Source organism: Theropithecus gelada, chromosome 13, assembly GCF_003255815.1.
Source record: "Theropithecus gelada isolate Dixy chromosome 13, Tgel_1.0, whole genome shotgun sequence".
In the NCBI taxonomy this organism is placed as follows: domain Eukaryota; kingdom Metazoa; phylum Chordata; class Mammalia; order Primates; family Cercopithecidae; genus Theropithecus; species Theropithecus gelada.
Genome location: NC_037681.1, coordinates 47,575,068 through 47,594,057, shown reverse-complemented (window position 1 = coordinate 47,594,057; position 18,990 = coordinate 47,575,068). Strand labels below are relative to the sequence as shown.

The window sequence follows — 18,990 nt, the reverse complement described above, 5'->3', positions numbered from 1 at the left end:
GAGAGAGGGGGAAAAAAGTGTTTATTATAGGCAACAACACAAATGGGAACTGGTATTTGTCTACACCAGGTGAGTGCAATTTTTCCTCTTCCAATGGCGGCCTCAACCTTGAGGTGAATCCACTGGCCAAAGATGCCTTTCTAGGAAGCAGAGCTCCCTGGCTGGGCTAAGATAGATCAGATCGATCTTAGGTCAATGGTAAGACCTATGTGGTTCATGAAGTCTTGGCTTTTCGGCGTTGGGTCCCCCAAAGCAGAATGGAGATGGATAGAGTGGTGGATCCCAGAATCCCAAAGAACATAAGCAGTGAGAACGAGCCCTGTGAACAACAGACCAAAAAACATCCCCATACAACGTTACACGGAGGGCCACATCCTAACACCTAATTCTTTCCTAATATACCTATCACCTCGTCTAGGGCAATTCTATAGTTTTCCCCCTATAGGTAATTTGTATTAGCTCCTGGTCTTGTGGATCTCCTTTCTGAGAAGACTTGCTCTATGCATTCCTTGTATCCCTAGTTAGAAGGCCTAATTCCTCACCTGGCGCATACACTTGTATCCGTGGAAACCATCAGCACAAACACACTGCAAAAGACCTGGACCATCAGGTACACAAGATCCATTCTCAGGACACATTTCTGTGGGCCAGAGAGAAAGAAAGAACATCACTGCATACATCTCATTAGGCATATTTCTCAAATATCTATTTCAACTTAGAGTCTCTCAATCATTGCTAGGATAAAGGAAGAGGAAAGAAGATTACAGATAAAAACAGTAACAATAATGTCAGGCCTCTGAGCCCAAGCTAAGCCATCATATCCCCTGTGACCTGCACGTAAACATCCAGATGGCCTGAAGCAACTGAAGATCCATAAAAGTGAAAATAGCCTTAACTGATGACATTCCACCATTGATTTGTTTCTGCCCCACCCTAACTGATCAATGTACTTTGTAATCTCCCCCACCCTTAAGAAGGTTCTTTATAATTCTCCCTACCCTGAAGAAGGTTCTTTGTAATCTCCCCGACCCTTAAGAAGCTTCTTTGTAATTCTCCCCACCCTTGAGAATGTACTTTGGGAGATCCACCTCCTGCCCGCAAAACATTGCTCCTAACTCCACCGCCTATCCCAAAACCTGTAAGAACTAATGATAATCCCACCACCCTTTGCTGACTCTCTTTTCAGACTCAGCCCTGTGAGTCTGCGCCCAGGTGAAGTAAAGCCTTGTTGCTCACACGAGCCTGTTTGGTGGTCTCTTTACACGGACACGCGTGAGACAAATAATATATCTTAAGATATCTTTTCTTTCAAAGGTTAGACCCCCAGAACTCTGAATGAAAGGCACTTAAGTAACTTTGTCTTTCTGATCTAAAGTGGAAAACACAAGGGAGAAAAGACAATTCCCAGAAGTTTGGAGGTAAGACGGCATACCTGGGTCCCCAGTGTTATTGCAAAGGTTCTTTTGCCCTTGACAGATTTGGTTGTCTATATAAGAGGTGATAGTATTCCAGGCATTAATTCCTCCAGGACAGTTGACATCTTGTGGCAGTATCCTAAAGAGAAATGTGGTCATAACATGCAAAGTTGCTAAACTCACAGCATCACCCTTCTTTGATTCTCTTCCCCATACCCTTACTCACAGAGTCTGGAGCTGAGTAAAGCCATGGAAAGTGTTGGCCAAGTCACCTTTGAGGGGGTTTGCTTGCAGGTCTCTGCAAAGCACACAATATTAGCACCTTCCCATCAACCTACACTATGCTAGCCTTTTGGGTGGAAGGCACCTAACTACTTACATGATGACAGTGGTATATGCCTGATGAAAGTTTGGACCAGGGTCCTCCAGAGAACAGTTCTGGAGATCCAGCCTGAGGAAATAAAGTAATCAATATAACTGTGTGTTCCTCTTTTTCTTCAACCACAGCACGGTTTGTATTTGACTACACAACCCCCTTTTCAGCTAATAATAATTGAACACAGCTGTGTTCAGAGTCATACACTAGGAGCTGTGGTAGACATTTTAATTCTGCGTTATCCAATAGAATCACCATTTGCCACATGTAACTACTTAAATTTAAGTTAATATACCTTAGGCTGGGTGTAGTGGCTCACTCCTGTAATCCCAGCACTTAGGGAGGCCAAGCGGGGAGGATCACTTGAACCTAGGAATTTGAGACCAGCCTGGGCAATATGAGTGAGACCCTCACTCTATAGAGAAAAATTAATTTAACCAAAAAATTCAGTGTCTCATTTGCACTAGCCATATTTCAAGTGCAAATGGAATAACCACGTTAGTAGCTACTGTACTGGTTAGTACAGATATGGAACATTTTCTTTTTTCTTTCTTCAGACAGAGTCTTGTTCTGTTGCCCAAGCTAGAGTGCAGTGGCATGATCTCGGCTCCCTGCAACCTCTGATTCCCAATTTCAAGCAATTCTCCTGCCTCGGCCTCCTGAGTAGCTGGGATTACAGGCACGCGCCACCACGCCTGGCTAATTTTTGTATTTTTAGTAGAGACGGGGTTTCACCATGTTGGTCACGTTGGTCTCGAACTCCTGACCTCATGATCCGCCTGCCTTGGCTCCCAAAGTGCTGGGATTACAGGCGTGAGCCACCACGCCTGGCCCAGAACATTTTCATAATCACAGAAAGTTCTATTGGCCAGCACTGTTCTAATCGGTTATGCATCTATTGGGAGAAATCTGTGTTTCTTGTCTACATTAGTGAATCCGATATTACGATTTTCAGATCCACAGAGAGCCTTTAAATTAAAAAAAAAAAAAATGCAAGTCACATAAATGAAAGTTTTTTCCACATGTATTTTCTACCACAGATTGGTTGTAAACTGCTGGATCATGCCACATTATTTTTTTTCTTCAATATCAACTGCTATCCTTTCCTTTATTCTGCAAATATTTACGGAGTCCCTACAAACTGCAAACACTGGGAGAATGTTAAAAAAAATAAAACACAGTATCTTAGCCTTTGAGTGGCTTACAATGTAGTTAGAGGAACAAGACCGCTGCCCAAAATAAAAGCACTGTAAACATTACAATATAAAAGAAACCACAGGATAGTGTATAAATATATTTGAGTGGACACTGAAGATTACAGAAAGTTTTTTAAGAAGGTATTACTGAATCGCTTGAACCCAGGAGGCAGAGGGTGCAGCGAGCCAAGATCACGCCATTGCACTCCAGTCTGGGCAACAAAAGCGAAACTCCATCTCAAAAAAATGAATAAATAATAATTAAAAAAAGGTATTACTCTGGAACTTAATAGTAGTAGGAAACAGTCACAAAAGATGTTGGAAATGAAGGATGGATATGTCCTAATTTGGTGGAGGAAGGCAATTTCAGGTATGAAGAGAGGCCTGAACAAAGATGGAATGCCATTGAGGGTAGGCAAATCTGGCTGGTGCAGACCATTATGGAGGTTTCAGTGGACAAGTAATTGGAAATAATGTTGGAAAAGGGGGTTGGGACTAGTGTATGGTAGTTAATGGTTTGAATTTTGTCCTGAGAGCAACAGTTACTAACTGTAGTATTAAAGCAAGAGAGTGATAATGGAAAATGTCGGTTTTCTGAAAGCTTAATATAGAGAGGTATTTAGGTAGATGAAGGAAAGAAGAGAATGGAAGCAAAACAACATTTTGAGTTTGAAGTAAGGGTGCACTCAGTAGGAAATGCTTAATAGGAAGCTACAGGTACTCACATGTACCTGGAGTGTGGAAAGGTAAAAAGACACTAAAGAGATCTAGTTTTGGTAGACATGTGCGTGATGGTTACAGTTGAAACCATAATAGGTGGATTCTTAAAATAATATAAGGGTAGAAAAGCAGCCAGGCTAAGGAATGGCCTGTATCCAGTATCTAGGGATGTCTTCCCCTCACCCCAAGATGGTGCCCTTCTGATTCAGGCAGCAACGGGCATGCAGCATTAGTTCTCGTGTCGTTTTACAATAAAGGGCCACTTTTGACAAATTTTGCACACTCCCTGGACATTGAGTGCATATCTGCAGAAGAGAAAGAAACATTAGAACTCCAGAAAGAAAAGCCAAGAAAAGAACAAACGGCCATCAAGAATTAACTGCCAGTACACGTTTCCAGAATTCCTCTAACATGGGGCCGATAAATGGATAAATGGCTCGTGTCCTACCCTTGTAACAGGCTAGGCTAGGAGATGCCATGTCTTCCCCTAGAGTCCGGCGCCGAATCAGCTCTCCAGACACTTTCAGTACCAGACATCAGCCAGGGAAGGTCCTCATCTCTGAAGATCACTATTCAAACATATTTATTATGCTCTCTGCAAAGACTTCTCAAGTCCCAGTTTGGCCTGGTTTAAAAGGACCGGAGGTAAGTAAATAACTCATCAAGCATTACAAAACAAAGTACAGCCCTACCACTGCACGATATATGGTGTTCGGGCGTAGAGAGCTTGCACAAGAGCCAGAGGACCCGTCTGTAGAAATAACTTAAAGTTACTCAAAAATTAAGGGACGAGATCAAGTTTCACAGATCTTTGGAAGTCGGCAGGACTGGGGCGCCGAAAGCCTGCACGACGTGAGCACTCGGGAACAGGACCCGGCTGGGCAGGGTCGGAAAGGGTCAGGGACGAAATCAGAGCCGCAGGCCGGCCGAGGGGAAGGGGGAGCCGCGGGCGAGCGAGACGCACGGCTGGCGAGCGACCCTGCTTCAGCCCGACCTCAAACTTGCTTCTGTACCTCGGGTAGCGCCAGAGCCCTTTCCACGCCCAGAGCGAGGAGCAGGCCGGCAGCCCAGCGTACCAGGGTCGTAAGACTACCCGGGCCGTGAGGCGCCATTTTCCGCTCCCTTAGTTCTCCGGTGCTCACGCGACCCGGCCCCGCGGCCCCGCCCCGCAGCGCGTCAGGCCCTCTTCCCCGGGCGTGGCCTAAGCGACCCGGCCATTCGCCCTGGGGCTGGCTGGGGGTTTCTCCTGCTCGCGGAGCTCTGCGCTGGTCTTCATGCGCCCCAGCCCTCTTTCGGGGACACTGGCTGCCCCTTATTCCTTTTCCCCTTTAATGAAGGCGACCCCTGTCGCCGCGCGGCTTCCCAGAGCCGACTGCAGGCTCCCTCAGCCGGGTGTTCCCCGCGTCCGGAAGCCAAGGTCGCGCCTTCGAAGAGACTCGGGTTCCTCCATCCGCCCTCAGTAAACATGGCGGCGCAGCGAGCGGGGCGGGCAGGGGGCGGGCAGGGGGCGGGCAGGGGGCGGGGCCCCCGCGGGTTCCCGGCCAGGGCGCAGCGTCCCTGCTCTGGCTACCCACGTGTGGAGACCCGGCAGGTGGGCCTGCAGAGCGTGAGACGGTGCAGAGAGGCCCCTGGGAGCGGCGTCTGAGCTGGGGCGGGGGCAAGGGGGCGGGGAGGGGCGGAGCGAGCCGGCCTCCGGCGTGGGACTGAAAAGATACGAAGTGTGCGCGGTAAGGTGGTGGTCTCCGCCGGGTAGAGGGAAGCGGGAAACCAGGAAAGAACGAGGGTGAGGGTGATGGAGGAGGGAAAGGCAAATCGCAGACTCCGGCGGGAGGGCAGGAGCCTGGATCGCCCCGGGCACGTAGTCCCCTTCACCTCAATCCTGATAGCGCGTAGCGTCCCGGAGCCTGGCGAGGAGGTAGGAGCGGGATAGACGCTTCCCTAATTCATTTTCTTTGCCTTCCCAGGAAAAGGGTGCGATGTTGATCTCAGGAAGCACAAAGGGATCTTCCTAGCCCGGACTAAACCACGGAGGTAAGGGAGTGCGTCGCTGCCCCAGGGTGGGCCAGCGCCCTGACTGAAGGACGCCAGGGGATCCCTGCTCCCGGAGTGACAGTGTTGGTTAGGGCCAGCCAAAAAGCTCCTTAATGCCAACCCAAGCGATCATCTCGAGTAGCCGACCCATGCTTCCCTTCCACATTCCCCCCATGGTGTCTGCCTGGAAGTTCCTGAAAGGTTTACGTTTAGCTCACTGGCAAGTTTTCTAAGGTGTTAGTAGCTAGTAGCATTTTGAGGGCCCCTAAAGCCTTTCACACCTTGAGGAATTATAAGCTCCAGGACAGATTTTGAGGGAATCTTTTTGGAACAGTTAGTCTTGCAGTGGTCTCATTGCGTTTTGTAGGAGTCAGTATGATCCACTGCAGTGTGTGACCAAAGTGAGTTCAGGTTTTTTTTTTTTTTTTTGGAGGAGTCTCACTCTGTCGCCCAGGCTGGAGTGCAGGGGCACGATCTTGGCTCACTGCAAGCTCCGCGTCCCAGGTTCACGCCATTCTCCTGCCTCAACCTCCCGAGTAGCTGGGATTACAGGTGCCCGCCACCGCGCCCGGCTAAATTGTATTTTTAGTAGAGATGGGGTTTCACCCTGTTAGCCAGGATGGTCTTGATCTCCTGACCTCGTGATCCGCCCGCCTTGCCTCCCAAAGTGCTAGGATTACAAGTGTGAGCCACGGCGCCTGGCCGAGTTCGGGTTTTTAAAAGGGGTCCCACATCACGCATGTAATCCCAGCACTTTGGGAGGCTGAGGCAGGCGGATCATGAGGTCAGGAGTTTGAGATCAGCCTGGCCAATATGGTGAAGTCCCGTCTCTACTAAAAATACAAAAAAAAAAAAAATTAGCTGGGTGCGGTAGCACATGCCTGTAGTCCTAGCTACTCAGGAGACTGAGGCAGAAGAATCACTTGAACTCAGTATGAAGAGTAACATACTGAAGAACTCAGGATGAAGAGTATGCAGTGAGCCGAGATCGTGTCACTGCACTCCAGCCTGGGTGACAGAGTGAGACTCCGTCTCCAAAAAAAAAGGGGCATTCCCACAATCTGCTGTTTGTGCCTTAGTATGTTATGGTTGTAGTGAAACAACAGCTAGCTCTTCCTCTTGGCCTCCCTCTTTCTGGAGAAATGTAAGTACATAGGTTTGGATCAATGTAGAGTTTTTAGAAAACCATAGATCTGTTCTCAGAATCTGGTCTGTTGCTAGGTCAGGTTTTTCCTGTCTTCCCTGGGGCTCTCTCAGGCCATCCATGAGAATTCTCCATACATCATGCAAATAGAATTTTATCAGGAAGTCCCATCAGCAGAGTGTCTTTATTTCTGTACCTCCGTTTCCCACACTGGGACTTTCCTTCCTGTCTCTGGCCACCTACCACTATAGTGTATACTATAGGGTATAGTGTATACCACTAACCCTATAGTGTTCTGTGTTCTTTGCACACAGCAGACATGTTTTCTCTTACTCCCCAGTGGTTCCCATCATCTCTATCATAGCAGCAAAAACTTGCCAAGGACAATGAGAAAACTCAGGGTGTTGCAATGTGCAAAGGCCCAGGGCATGTTTAGGTTAAACCAGAGTTTAAGCCTGTTGGGAATCTTGTAGACATGTGATCCAAGAGTTGCCAGCTCTTATTTTCCCTCTTTATTGGCCCCAAGAGGTTCAGAGTTCAGGTTTAGTCTGCATGAGGCCATATCTTGCCAGCCAGACAGTGTCTGCCCAAGAACACACTGTGGGAGAGCCGAAAGAGAGCCTAATCTTTCTCCTAGCGGGCAAAAGCAGAAGACACACTTTATGTTAGTCTGTCTCTTCATTAGTTGAGATCTAAACTATGTCCTGTGAATGACTGACTACAACACTGTGCTCCTGCCCTGGTTCTGGGAATAGTGAGGACAGGGCCGTTGGTGAACACCTGTCATAGCTGCAGACGGCACTGTTTCTTTCTCTCTTGTTTTGTACCATGCTGCATAACCTTGAGCAAGTTATTTAATCTCTCAGTTTTCTTGTGATAACTGTAGAGTATTCATGTCTTAACCTGAGACATGCTGTTTTGAAAGCGTTAGCTTCATTATGTGTTACTACTAATGTTTATAAAGCACCTCACACACTGCTGGGTTACATAGCAGGTGTTCAACAAATGTTAACTGTTCTCATGTTAGGCTGTCTAACTACATGGCATTCTCTGGTGTTTTTCCCCCATACCAGTAAGTACCCCGGAGGATTGCCTCTGAAGATAATGTGATACACATGGAGAACAGACAGGGTGGATGGTGAATCCCTAGACCTGGGTTCTAATTTACACTCTAACAATAGTAGGCTCTGTGCTTTTGTTTGGAAAGGTCACTTGAACCACCTGAGCCTTAGTGTGTTTATCTGTGAAATGGTCAGTGGTGGGGAGTTGGTTGTAATAGTGGTATCCAAAGATTTAAGATTTTAAATACTATGATCCCTTCCCTCTTTCTCTGAGGATTATGGTGTATTCTTGGAGGATTAACATTTCTTGTGTAGGAGTTAGAAAATCAACTTTCAACTTTCCCATCTTTTCAGTTCCTTCATTCCAACTCCCTTCCGCACAGAGTGCCAAGAGTACTTTAGGCTGAAAGCCTAATCCATCTAGGAATGCTGTTGAATGTGAGCTCCCTCTTCCCTGTTCTGGAGCCTCTAGGGCTGAGTTGGAGTTTGGGGCCATAGGGTGATAGGGCCATTTGGAACATAGCGATTGGTTCCCTGAAGGGGCCAGAACAAATGACTGCTGAGCTTCACCCCACCCCCAGATCCTGATCTCTCACCTCAGCTACTCATAGAGCCAGATCCTCAGCCTTTGCAGCTCCAGGCAACTCTGCCTCAGAACAGGGATTGCTTCTCCAGGTAGGTGTCTGTCCCCAGCAGGATGCAACCACTCTCTTTGGCTGGTCCCTTGGCCTCTCAGCTCCCTGGCTGGGTTGCTTCTCTCCAAAACGGAGAATCGTAACTCTGAAACCCTGACTCCAGCATGATGCCCTCTCACCTTTCCCGTCTCACTTTTGAATCCAGCCGCTCTTGCTGCATCTGCTGTTGACTGTGGTGTTGCAGGTAGAGGGGCTGAGAGGTGGGTGGCAGCGAGTGCTTATCTAGTGGTGTTGGGGAGAACCTTAAGAAAGGGGTTCGGAGTGGTTGGCCTAAATGGAGTCTGAAATGGAGTCTGTGGCTGCCACAGAGGCAGTCTCACTGATGATCAGTTAGAAGGGTGACACTGGGGATCTCAGGAAGCGAGGGCTGAGGCCAGGGTCAGTAGGGGAAGCCCTGCTGCCATTAGTCTCCATGTTGTGTTTCCTGCTGGGCTGTGGCGCCAGGCTGGGCTCTGCTGGCTTAGTGTATTGTAGTGACTGGGTCTGTGCCTTCAAGTGGGGTCAGGAAATTTTGCAAAGAAACTTAGGCTAGAGTTTATTTTTCTTTTGGTACTGGGGTGGAGACCTAAGAAGGTTCTTGAATTTCACAGCTCTGCATACTCAAAGGTCCTGGCCAAGTTATATTGTCTCCTGGCTGTCTCACTCTGATGCTTCTCCCTCACTTCTGTCCCCTACCAAACCCATACCAGGGCCTCCAGACCTTGAAGGGCTACCCCTATGCTGACTGGTCCACTTCTGATGGCATGTGATGTACAAGGCCCAAGGGTGAATGGCTACCAAGGCAAGATAGGCCTCACTAAGAGCTAATTCCTTTGCAGCTCACCCTGGACAGTATCATTCCGTGGAGGAAGACTGTGAGACTGTGGCTGGGAGCCAGATTGTAGCCACCCATCCGCCCCTGCCCTGCCCCAGAGCCCTGGAGCAGCAGCTGGCTGCAGATCACAGACACAGTGAGGATATGAGTGTAGGGGTGAGCACCTCAGCCCCCGTTTCCCCAACCTCGGGCACAAGCATGAGCATGCCCGCCTTCTCCCTCGTGGACTACGTGGTGTTCGTCCTGCTGCTGGTTCTCTCTCTTGCCATTGGGCTCTACCATGCTTGTCGTGGCTGGGGCCGGCATACTGTTGGTGAGCTGCTGATGGCGAACCGCAAAATGGGCTGCCTTCCGGTGGCACTGTCCCTGCTGGCCACCTTCCAGTCAGCCGTGGCCATCCTGGGTGTGCCATCAGAGATCTACCGATTTGGGACCCAGTATTGGTTCCTGGGCTGCTGCTACTTTTTGGGGCTGCTCATACCTGCACACATCTTCATCCCCGTTTTCTACCGCCTGCATCTCACCAGTGCCTATGAGGTGAGCAGGGACGGAAGGGAGAAGCACGTGGGACACGGGTTGGAGTGGAGAGGAGGAACAGGGACATAGGAAGGACCTGGGACCCTAGACCTCCTCCACCTAATGAGAGGGACAGAAAACTCAGTTGTGTGTTTGTAATTCTTTCTCAGTGATGTCAGGAGTAGGGGCAGGATTGGAGAGGAGGGTGCTGTGCCGAGTGGGACTCAGAGTGGGTATGGGTTGGATATTCCCTCATGTTCCTGAGCGTCTTGAGGGAAGTTGTGTGTGAGTTGTCGGGGTGAAGTCAGGAGGAAAATCTTTTTTCTGTATACCCAGTACCTGGAGCTTCGATTCAATAAAACTGTTCGAGTGTGTGGAACTGTGACTTTCATCTTTCAGATGGTAAGCAGAATGAGGCTAGAAACCGAGCCTGGGGCATGTTGGGGGACCTGAACCCAAGTGTGCTGCGGGAATTGGAGTCTCCCCTGCTCTCAGACTGGCAGGATTGAAATGCCTGCTAGAGGGTCAGCATCTATGAGGCCCCCAGAGGCATCCTGCTGCCCATGCCTTCTAATTCCAGCACAGATACTATGGTGGCAGCAAGCCAGAATTTGAGAGAAGGAAGAGGGAAGTGAGCCTAGGTGAGGGGAAGCCATGGGCATATTGGCACTGAGGCCCATCTTTCTTCCTCTCTCTTCCCACCCTCCTCCTGCCCCCTCACATTTTTTCCGCATGCAACAGGTGATCTACATGGGAGTTGTGCTCTATGCTCCGTCATTGGCTCTCAATGCAGGTGAGGAGTCACAGCGCCCCTGGCTTTCAGCCATGGCAGGCTAGGAAAGCACCTTTGGGAGAGGCAGATGGAGGAGCGTGTACGGAAAAGAACCTGACCTTGGATGGGGAATTAATTCACTGCTTGGGCCCTTGGGTGGGTCTCTACCGGGGGAAGGCTTGGTCCACCTCTGTTGAAAGCTAGTAACGTGTTACCATGCCTATCCGAACTGGTTAATCAGCACCTTTTGATGGAGCTCTGCAAACAATTTTTTCCATTGTGGTGAATGATTTATTTCATTGTTAATGACCAAATGCTTTATCTCTGTGGCATGACACGATTGCCCTACCAGGGCTTCTCCCCTGGGGAACCCTTTTCCAGGGATAAAAATGTGGCTTCTATGCTTACAGTGACTGGCTTTGATCTGTGGCTGTCCGTGCTGGCCCTAGGCATTGTCTGTACCATCTATACAGCTCTGGTAAGTGCAGTAAGCCCTGGTGAGGGGAGGGGAAGGGATGAAGTAAGGAGGGGAGATGGGAAGAGAAGGAAAAGAAGAGATAAGCTGAGAATATAGGTGAAATTCTAGGGTGGTAAGAAATAGGATTTAGCCGGGCGCGGTGGCTCACGCCTGTAATCCCAGCACTTTGGGAGGCTGAGGCGGGCGGATCACAAGGTCAGGAGATCGAGACCACGGTGAAACCCCATCTCTACTAAAAATACAAAAAATTAGCCGGGCGCGGTGGCGGGCGCCTGTAGTCCCAGCTACTCAGGAGGCTGAGGCAGGAGAATGGCATGAACCCGGGAGGCGGAGCTTGCAGTGAGCCGAGATCGCGCCACTGCACTCCAGCCTGGGCGACAGAGCGAGACTCTGTCTCAAAAAAAAAAAAAAGGAAATAGGATTTAGCAGTGGGGGTGGTATATGAAGGTAGAGGATGGGATGGGAATGATGTCAACAGGGTCACAGCAATTACGTGCCTAACGGCAGGAGAGTCCCCTCACTGGTAGCATGTCCTTAGAGTGGATGGTTTCAGGAGTGTCCAAGGGAGAGAATATAGTCATGGGTTCTTAGTTTCTGTTTCTGGTTGGGTCAGTAAAGCCCCTTCCTCATCTCTCTTTTATACTTAACACCAGAGATAGAAACTAAAAACTGGCTTCCGGCTGCAAAAAGCCTAAAACAAAACAAAATGGAACAACAATAAGGCGGGTTGGACGAGCTGGGTTTAGAAGGCCTCTGTGGCAGGTTTGCTGTGCTTTCCTTGCAGGGTGGGCTGAAGGCCGTCATCTGGACAGATGTGTTCCAGACAGTGGTCATGTTCCTTGGGCAGCTGGCAGTTATCACCGTGGGGTCAGCCAAGGTGGGCGGCTTGGGGCGTGTGTGGGCTGTGGCTTCCCAGCACGGCCGCATCTCTGGGTTTGAGTAAGTATACCCCTACTCCTGGCTGGGGTCTGCAGTGCCTGGGCGCTGAGCCCATCCTAGAGGGCTCAGGGCTATAGTAAGCAGAGTGCAAACTGGGAAGCCTAAGGTGTAACAGCAGACAGCGGGAAACTGGTCCTGCAGAGAGGGAGGGTGATTACAGGTGCTCGGCTAGTGTTTATGGAGAGTCAGGACATTACTTGGGATGAGTACCTGGAACGAGGCTGGGGTGGAAGAATGGAGCCTCCCTCTAACTGGCTGTGCTGTCTCTTGAGTGCACCCAGTTTCTTGCCTTCAGTCATCCCCTTGGCCCTAGCAGTGGTGTCTCTCCTCTCCTGTCACTGACTCCTGTTGCCAAGAGGGCAGGAAGGCTATATCTCTGGGGCTTTGCACAATGACTGGGTGGTGTCTGTTACAGGTTGAATCCAGACCCCTTTGTGCGGCACACCTTCTGGACCTTGGCCATCGGGGGTGTCTTCATGATGCTCTCCTTATATGGGGTGAACCAGGCTCAGGTGCAGCGGTACCTCAGTTCCCGCACGGAGAAGGCTGCTATGCTGTGAGTGCAGCGACAGGAAGGGAGCAGAGCAAGGTCTAGGGGAAGGGGTTCCCCAGAGATAATTGGGGTGGGGCAGGATGCCAGAGTATATACATATCCACTGTGTTCAGGATGTGGGTCTCCTTTCTGGAGGTCAGGGGCACATGCCTGAGGGTGTCTGTTAACGCCGGCTCTCCTCCTGGCACCGACATCTTTTGCAGCTCCTGTTATGCAGTGTTCCCCTTCCAGCAGGTGTCCCTCTGCGTGGGCAGCCTCATTGGCCTGGTCATGTTCACGTATTACCAGGAGTATCCCATGAGCATTCAGCAGGCTCAGGCAGCCCCAGACCAGGTGAGAAGGCCCTGTCCTGTTCCCTTGAGGGCAGGCCTGGCCCCACAACAGGAGTGTCTAGGTAGGAAAGGACTGACTATAGAAAGGACTCCCACCCTGGGTGGGAAATGATTGTAAAATCCTTTCCCACTCTAAGATGCTAGGAATCTAGCATGTGAGGATCCTGGTTCCTAGCGTCTAACCACAGTGCTCATCCTACTGGGGTGAGGACCTACCCTTACTGACTCCCCACTGGGCTCCATGTGCTCTGCTGGGAGCTGTCACATACCTGGTCTCACCTAACCTCTAACAGCCTCATTTCACAGAGGAGAAAACAGACTCAATGAGGTAGTCAGTAAGCAGAAGTTACACTGGTAGCCAGAAACAGAGCTGCGGGCGAATCGTGTCATTCCCTCTGCAGAGCCCATTTTCTCTCCACTTAATGTGTAGACACTTGGGTCAGCAGAGATGCCCCAGGCCCTGGCTTCCCTTCTAACGCACCCAGTCTCAATAGACTCGCTGGGGCACATGCAAAGGGAGCTTCTCTGCAGAGCCGGCCCTGGGAAGGCCCCTCTCTGAGGACTGCTCTGCACCTCCGCTCTGCTTGCAGTTTGTCCTGTACTTTGTGATGGATATCCTGAAAGGCCTGCCGGGCCTGCCAGGGCTCTTCATTGCCTGCCTCTTCAGCGGCTCCCTCAGGTACCCCCTTTGACCATTTCCCTCAGACCTGGTGCACCTGACCCCTGTTGGATACAAGGTGATGGGTGGAGCAGGGTGGTGGCGGGCGGGGAGTCCCAGTCACAGTGAGTCTCACTGTGTCTGTCCCATCTGTGTGGATGACAAGGGATAGCTCATCTTTGTAGGCCAGAGCACATTTTCTCTCAAGAGATACCCCTGTTTTGGTTAAGAGTTCTTTTATGGTACCAGAAATTGATCTGCTCAAATGAAACCCATATCCACATTCAAAAAAGGACTGTGTCCTTGCCTTCCAGGCCCGCTCTGAGGTGGTGTCAAGTCCAACTATGAGGAGGTTTCTTGGTGGTACCTGTCATCTCCCCTTTAGGATACCATTTCCTCCACAGAGTCCCACAGAGCTGACAATTTTGCCTCGCTCAACTTCTCATCCTCTTCTTTTTCAGCACTATATCCTCTGCTTTTAATTCATTGGCAACTGTTACGATGGAAGACCTGATTCGACCTTGGTTCCCTGAGTTCTCTGAAGCCCGGGCCATCATGCTTTCCAGAGGCCTCGGTGGGGTTATGCTTCCTCATCTCTTCAGTCTGGGTCTTTCTTTTTTTTTTTTGAGACGGAGTCTCGCTCTGTCGCCCAGGCTGGAGTGCAGTGGCCGGATCTCAGCTCACTGCAAGCTCCGCCTCCCGGGTTTACGCCATTCTCCTGCCTCAGCCTCCCGAGTAGCTGGGACTACAGGCGCCCGCCACCGCGCCCGGCTAGTTTTTTGTATTTTTTAGTAGAGACGGGGTTTCACCGTTTTAGCCAGGATGGTCTTGATCTCCTGACCTCATGATCCGCCCGTCTCGGCCTCCCAAAGTGCTGGAATTACAGGCTTGAGCCACCGCGCCCGGCCCAGTCTGGGTCTTCCTAAGCTACACCCTGACCACTGTCATCAGTCTGCTGTAAAACACCCACTTTATTCGGGGCTCAGCACTTGCCTAACGAGGCACACAACCTTTCCTGCATGCATGGTTGTTTACATCTCAGGGCATGTCCTAGGGAGGTCTCTGAGTCACATAGGAGTGAGGACTTGGTGGGAGGAAGCTGCAGCATGATGTAATATGCCTTTTGTGTCAAAGGAGACAGAGATGGTAGTTTGGCTGCGCAGGGAGCCTTGCTTTATCCCATTGCTTGTGTTAACTCACACCTTCTTGTTTCCTCTCCTCTCCTTTACCCCCAGCCTTTGGCTATGGGCTACTTTGTCTAGGAATGGCCTATATTTCCTCCCAGATGGGACCTGTGCTGCAGGTAATAACTGTAGAGGGTAGGAAGCGATTTTAAGGGAGAGAAGGGATTGATTGAAACAGGAAGTTGAGAAGGGCAGCTATATTGAGGGGAATGACCGGGGGCCAGGTGTAAGAGATTCTCCTTTGATGGACCATCTTTACTGTGAACAGACTTCCAAGCAGCCAGAGGACCCAGGGTCATTCCTGGGATATTGTAGGCCAAGAGAGAGCCTCGGAGGAGAACCCAAAACACATCCCTCTCCATCAGCCCCCCATCAGCCTTTCCTGCCCTCTAGAGTCTTTTTTTTTTTTTGAGATGGAGTCTCATTCTGTTGCTCAGGCTGGAGTGCAGTGGTGCGATCTCGGCTGACTGCAACCTCCGCCTCCTGGGTTCAAGCGATTCTCCTGTCTCAGCCTCCCAAGTAGCTGAGGGACTATAGGCATGTGCCAGCATGTCTGGATGATTTTTGTATTTTTAGTAGAGATGGGGTTTTACCATGTTGGCCAGGCTAGTCTCGAACTCCTGACCTTAGGTGATCCTCCCGCCTCGGCCTCCCAAACTGCTGGAATGATAGGCGTGAGCCACTGCCTGGCAACCTCTGGAGTTCTGATTGTTCCCATAGAAGAGATAGATCTGATGAGTGGGGCTCCAAGGCCATGGCGGGTGGCTGTGCTCTATGGTGAGTCTGGGCATTTCTGAGTCTGTGTTCTTTTTTATTTTCTTCTTGCCCGGTCCTCCTAGGCAGCAATCAGCATCTTTGGCATGGTTGGGGGACCGCTGCTGGGACTCTTTTGCCTTGGAATGTTCTTTCCGTGTGCCAACCCTCCTGTGAGTGATGCATCTGGACCCACAGTCATGTGTAGCGGGATGGGCCTGTGGGTTGGCAGGGCTCTCACCAGGAGACCTGAGGACTGCTGTGAGGGCTGGCAGGGCTGGCCTTGTGACAGGCGTGCACCGTGTCTCGGCAGGGTGCTATCGTGGGCCTGTTGTCTGGACTTGTCATGGCCTTCTGGATTGGCATTGGGAGCATCGTGACCAGCATGGGCTCCAGCATGCCACCCTCTTCCACTAATGGGTCCAACTTCTCCCTGCCCACCAATCTAACCATTGCCACTGCGACCACACTGATGCCCTTGACTACCGTCTCCAAGTAAGGCAGGGCTTGCTGTCTTTCCCCTTGTTTTCTCAAAGCCCTCCTTTGAGTTTGAGGGCTTTCACAGGGGTCTTGCTAAGGGATGGGTCACCAGAGGCTCCAGGGAAATGTTGGGTATTGGGTCCCAAGACTCTGGGACCATGCGGGCAAGGAGAAACTGGTGCCCAAGGAATGCCCTGCCAATGAATTGCTAATTGTCTTCCCCTCTGCTCTTCCCAGGCCTACAGGGCTGCGGCGGTTCTATTCCTTGTCCTACTTATGGTACAGCGCTCACAACTCCACCACAGTCATTGTGGTGGGCCTGATTGTCAGTCTACTCACTGGTGAGGGTGTGGGATCACGGTGCAGACGAGCACCGAGGGGTTAACAGAGGGCCCTAAGGGACTCTACCGTCTAGGGAGAAAGGTTCCTGCCCTCTGAGCTTTTGGGTGTCAGTAGCTGTCAGGCTTTTCCACTGGGATGTAGGATGTGGGTGGGGGCTGGGGTATCTGGGGGCCAAGGGAGGACATGAGGCCCGCTGCTGTGGATGGTTCCACGCAGAGACTCAGAAGCACGTTTCCCTTCAGGGAGAATGCGAGGCCGGTCCCTGAACCCTGCGACCATTTACCCGGTGTTGCCGAAGCTCCTGGCCCTCTTGCCCTTGTCCTGGCAGAAGCGGCTCCACTGCAGGAGCTACGGCCAGGTAGCACCTAATGTCCAAGTGACCCCTCCCATCCCTCTGCAGATGCCACTGACTCTTCTACCCCTTCTACCCCTTTTCTCTGCTCCTGCCCCCGGTGCCCCTCTCAGGATCAGCTAAGCCTAGGCTGTCCCCACACAGCTGTCTCAGGTTCTACCCACAGGGCTGCACTCCCTTGGTGGGGCAGAAGGATCTCAGGGCTCAGGGGAGCTCAGCCCCGGCCTGGGCTGGTCAGCTCCCCTCCCCAGCCCACCCTGCGCTCCCCACTGTGCTGTGCTCTCCCTCTTTTCCCCCCATTCTCCCTCCCACACCCAGCCTTGCTGGGCTGCCTTCTAGCGGGTACGTTTTCTGTGTGAATCCTGTCACCACCTGTCGTCCATCTTCACCAGTTCCACCCCTTTGGCTTTGTGTTTGTAGGACCACCTCGTGGACACCGGCGTGTTTCCCGAGAAGCCGAGGAATGGTGTGCTGGGGGACAGCAGAGACAAGGAGCCCATGGCCCTGGATGACACAGCTTATCAGGGGAGCAGCTCCACCTGCATCCTCCAGGAGACCTCCCTGTGATGTTGACTCAGGACCCTGCCTCTGTCCTCACTGTGCCAGGCCATAGCCAGAGGCCACCCTGTAGTACAGGGATGAGTCTTGATGTGTTCTGCAGGGACAGGTCTGGATGATCTAGCTCGTACCAAAGGACCTTGTTCTTCCCTGCAGGAGAAGCTGTCACATCTCGAGCTGTGAGGCACCGTTTCTCTCTCGCTTGCCAATCTTTTTTTAAAGGATGAGGCTCGTAGGGAGCAGGATCATGCCAGAAATAGGGATAGAAGTGCATCCTCTGGAAAAAAGATAATGACTTCTGATTCAACATAGCCAGAGTCCTTTGAAGTAAATGGCCAGAAACAGCACTCTGGTTATAACTGCCCCAGGGCCCGATTTAGGACTGACTCTCCACCATAAAACTGAAAGCTGCTTCCCTTGTAGTCAGTCCACATCTCAGTACCAGTTCTGCCAGCCACAGTGAGCCCGTTATTACTTTCAGATTGTCTGTGACACTCAAGCCCCTCTCATTTTTATCTGTCTACCTCCATTCTGAAGAGGGAGGTTTTGGTGTCCCTGGGCCTCTGGGAATAGAAGGTCCATTTGTCTCCTTTGTGTAGAGCAAGCAAGTTTTCTGCCTCACTTTATCCGTCCTCCACCTCTGAGATGGACACTTAGAGACAGGGCAAATGTGGATCCAAGAAACCAGGGCCATGACCGGGTCCACTGTGGAGCAGCCGTCTATCTACCCGACTCCTGAGCCAGGCTGCCGTGGTGTCATTTCTGTCATCTGTGCTCCGTTTCCTTTTGGAGTTTCTTCCCCACATATCTATTCCTGGGGAATAAAAACTACCATTGGACCTAGAATTTGGGCTCCTGTACTGTCTCCACCTGCTCTTGTCCACCCCACTGCATCCCCCGGTGAGGATAAGGAGTCCCATCCTATGTACAGGTCACCTTCCTGTGCTCAGGAGGGGGGCTGCGGCTTCAAGTCTCTGCTGTCCCCGTGTCTGCAGGGGACAGCACTGTGCTCACCAGGGTGGAAGATACACACCCTCTCCTAAGGCTTCTCATCCCCTGGGGCTTACTTAGTCACTCCCTTCTCCGGCCCCAGTTTCCCTTTGCCAGAACCTTTTGCTCTCAGATTTTTACTTTTGAAACTGGAGGAAGAATGTTCCCATCTGATTTTAGAAACGGAACATTCTAGCTGGACTTTTATGGTCTTGTGAAGAACACTGTGCTCACACCCTCCCACACCTGACCTCTGCCCCTGGCTGGCCCTGTGCAGCTGCCCACATCAGCTCTGCACAAGCTTTCCGGGGTCTCTTCACAGAGACCGGGTCCCAGGCATATCTGAGTTCAGCCTCAACTGAGGCCTCCCGGGGCTTCTAGAGCACATTCCAGCTGTTCTCTCACATTCCATGCAGCTCGGGCCTGGGATGTTCTGTGTCCCTTTTTCTACCTCTACCCCAGCTCACTCGGTCACGCCCCAGCCCCTTTCACTTCTGCCCTGGCCAGCCCTGTGGAAGAACAGGGCCCGGTTGTGCCAGAGCCCAGACCCTAGCCACTCCTAACCTGCCTAGGCCTCATTTATATTCATGATGACAATAATGGCTCCTAATGGGTCTTAAACCTGCTGCCC

At 51.2% G+C, this 18,990-nt stretch overlaps 2 protein-coding genes across 4 annotated transcripts; one reads left to right on the top strand and one right to left on the bottom strand.

Moving 5' to 3' along the window:
* Positions 1-10: 10 nt before the first annotated feature.
* Positions 11-5,125, bottom strand: ATRAID (all-trans retinoic acid induced differentiation factor). Its single transcript, XM_025355099.1, is given in 8 exon segments — positions 11-319; positions 543-640; positions 1,433-1,554; positions 1,642-1,713; positions 1,795-1,866; positions 3,891-4,012; positions 4,721-4,923; positions 4,926-5,125. Coding segments are annotated over 8 exon segments (852 nt in total). The 5' UTR covers positions 4,984-5,125; the 3' UTR covers positions 11-214.
* Positions 4,881-18,215, top strand: SLC5A6 (solute carrier family 5 member 6). 3 transcript variants are annotated; one of them, XM_025355098.1, is made up of 18 exons: positions 4,943-5,166; positions 5,672-5,738; positions 8,545-8,618; positions 9,457-9,989; positions 10,305-10,370; positions 10,710-10,761; positions 11,151-11,218; positions 12,003-12,157; positions 12,573-12,713; positions 12,914-13,043; positions 13,633-13,721; positions 14,162-14,274; positions 14,936-15,003; positions 15,724-15,810; positions 15,951-16,132; positions 16,355-16,458; positions 16,702-16,817; positions 17,232-18,215. In XM_025355098.1, the coding sequence occupies exons 4-18, from the start codon at positions 9,597-9,599 to the stop codon at positions 17,376-17,378; spliced, it is 1,911 nt and encodes a 636-aa protein (XP_025210883.1). In that variant the 5' UTR covers positions 4,943-5,166; positions 5,672-5,738; positions 8,545-8,618; positions 9,457-9,596; the 3' UTR covers positions 17,379-18,215. The 3 variants fall into 3 exon arrangements, with proteins under 3 accessions (XP_025210881.1, XP_025210883.1, XP_025210882.1); XM_025355097.1 differs by lacking the exon at positions 4,943-5,166 and adding an exon at positions 5,449-5,490; XM_025355096.1 differs by lacking the exon at positions 8,545-8,618 and having other exon boundaries at positions 4,881-5,166.
* Positions 18,216-18,990: the final 775 nt, after the last annotated feature.

What these genes read in the sequence shown, in the direction of transcription:
- SLC5A6 (XM_025355096.1), top strand. Translation starts at nt 9,597, where the DNA reads ATGAGTGTAGGGGTGAGCACCTCAGCCCCCGTTTCCCCAACCTCGGGC. An exon ending in CTCAGGCAGCCCCAGACCAG is followed by an intron (nt 13,044 to 13,632) that starts GTGAGAAGGCCC and finishes CTCTGCTTGCAG; the next exon opens with TTTGTCCTGTACTTTGTGAT. An exon ending in TTCCGTGTGCCAACCCTCCT is followed by an intron (nt 15,811 to 15,950) that starts GTGAGTGATGCA and finishes GTGTCTCGGCAG; the next exon opens with GGTGCTATCGTGGGCCTGTT.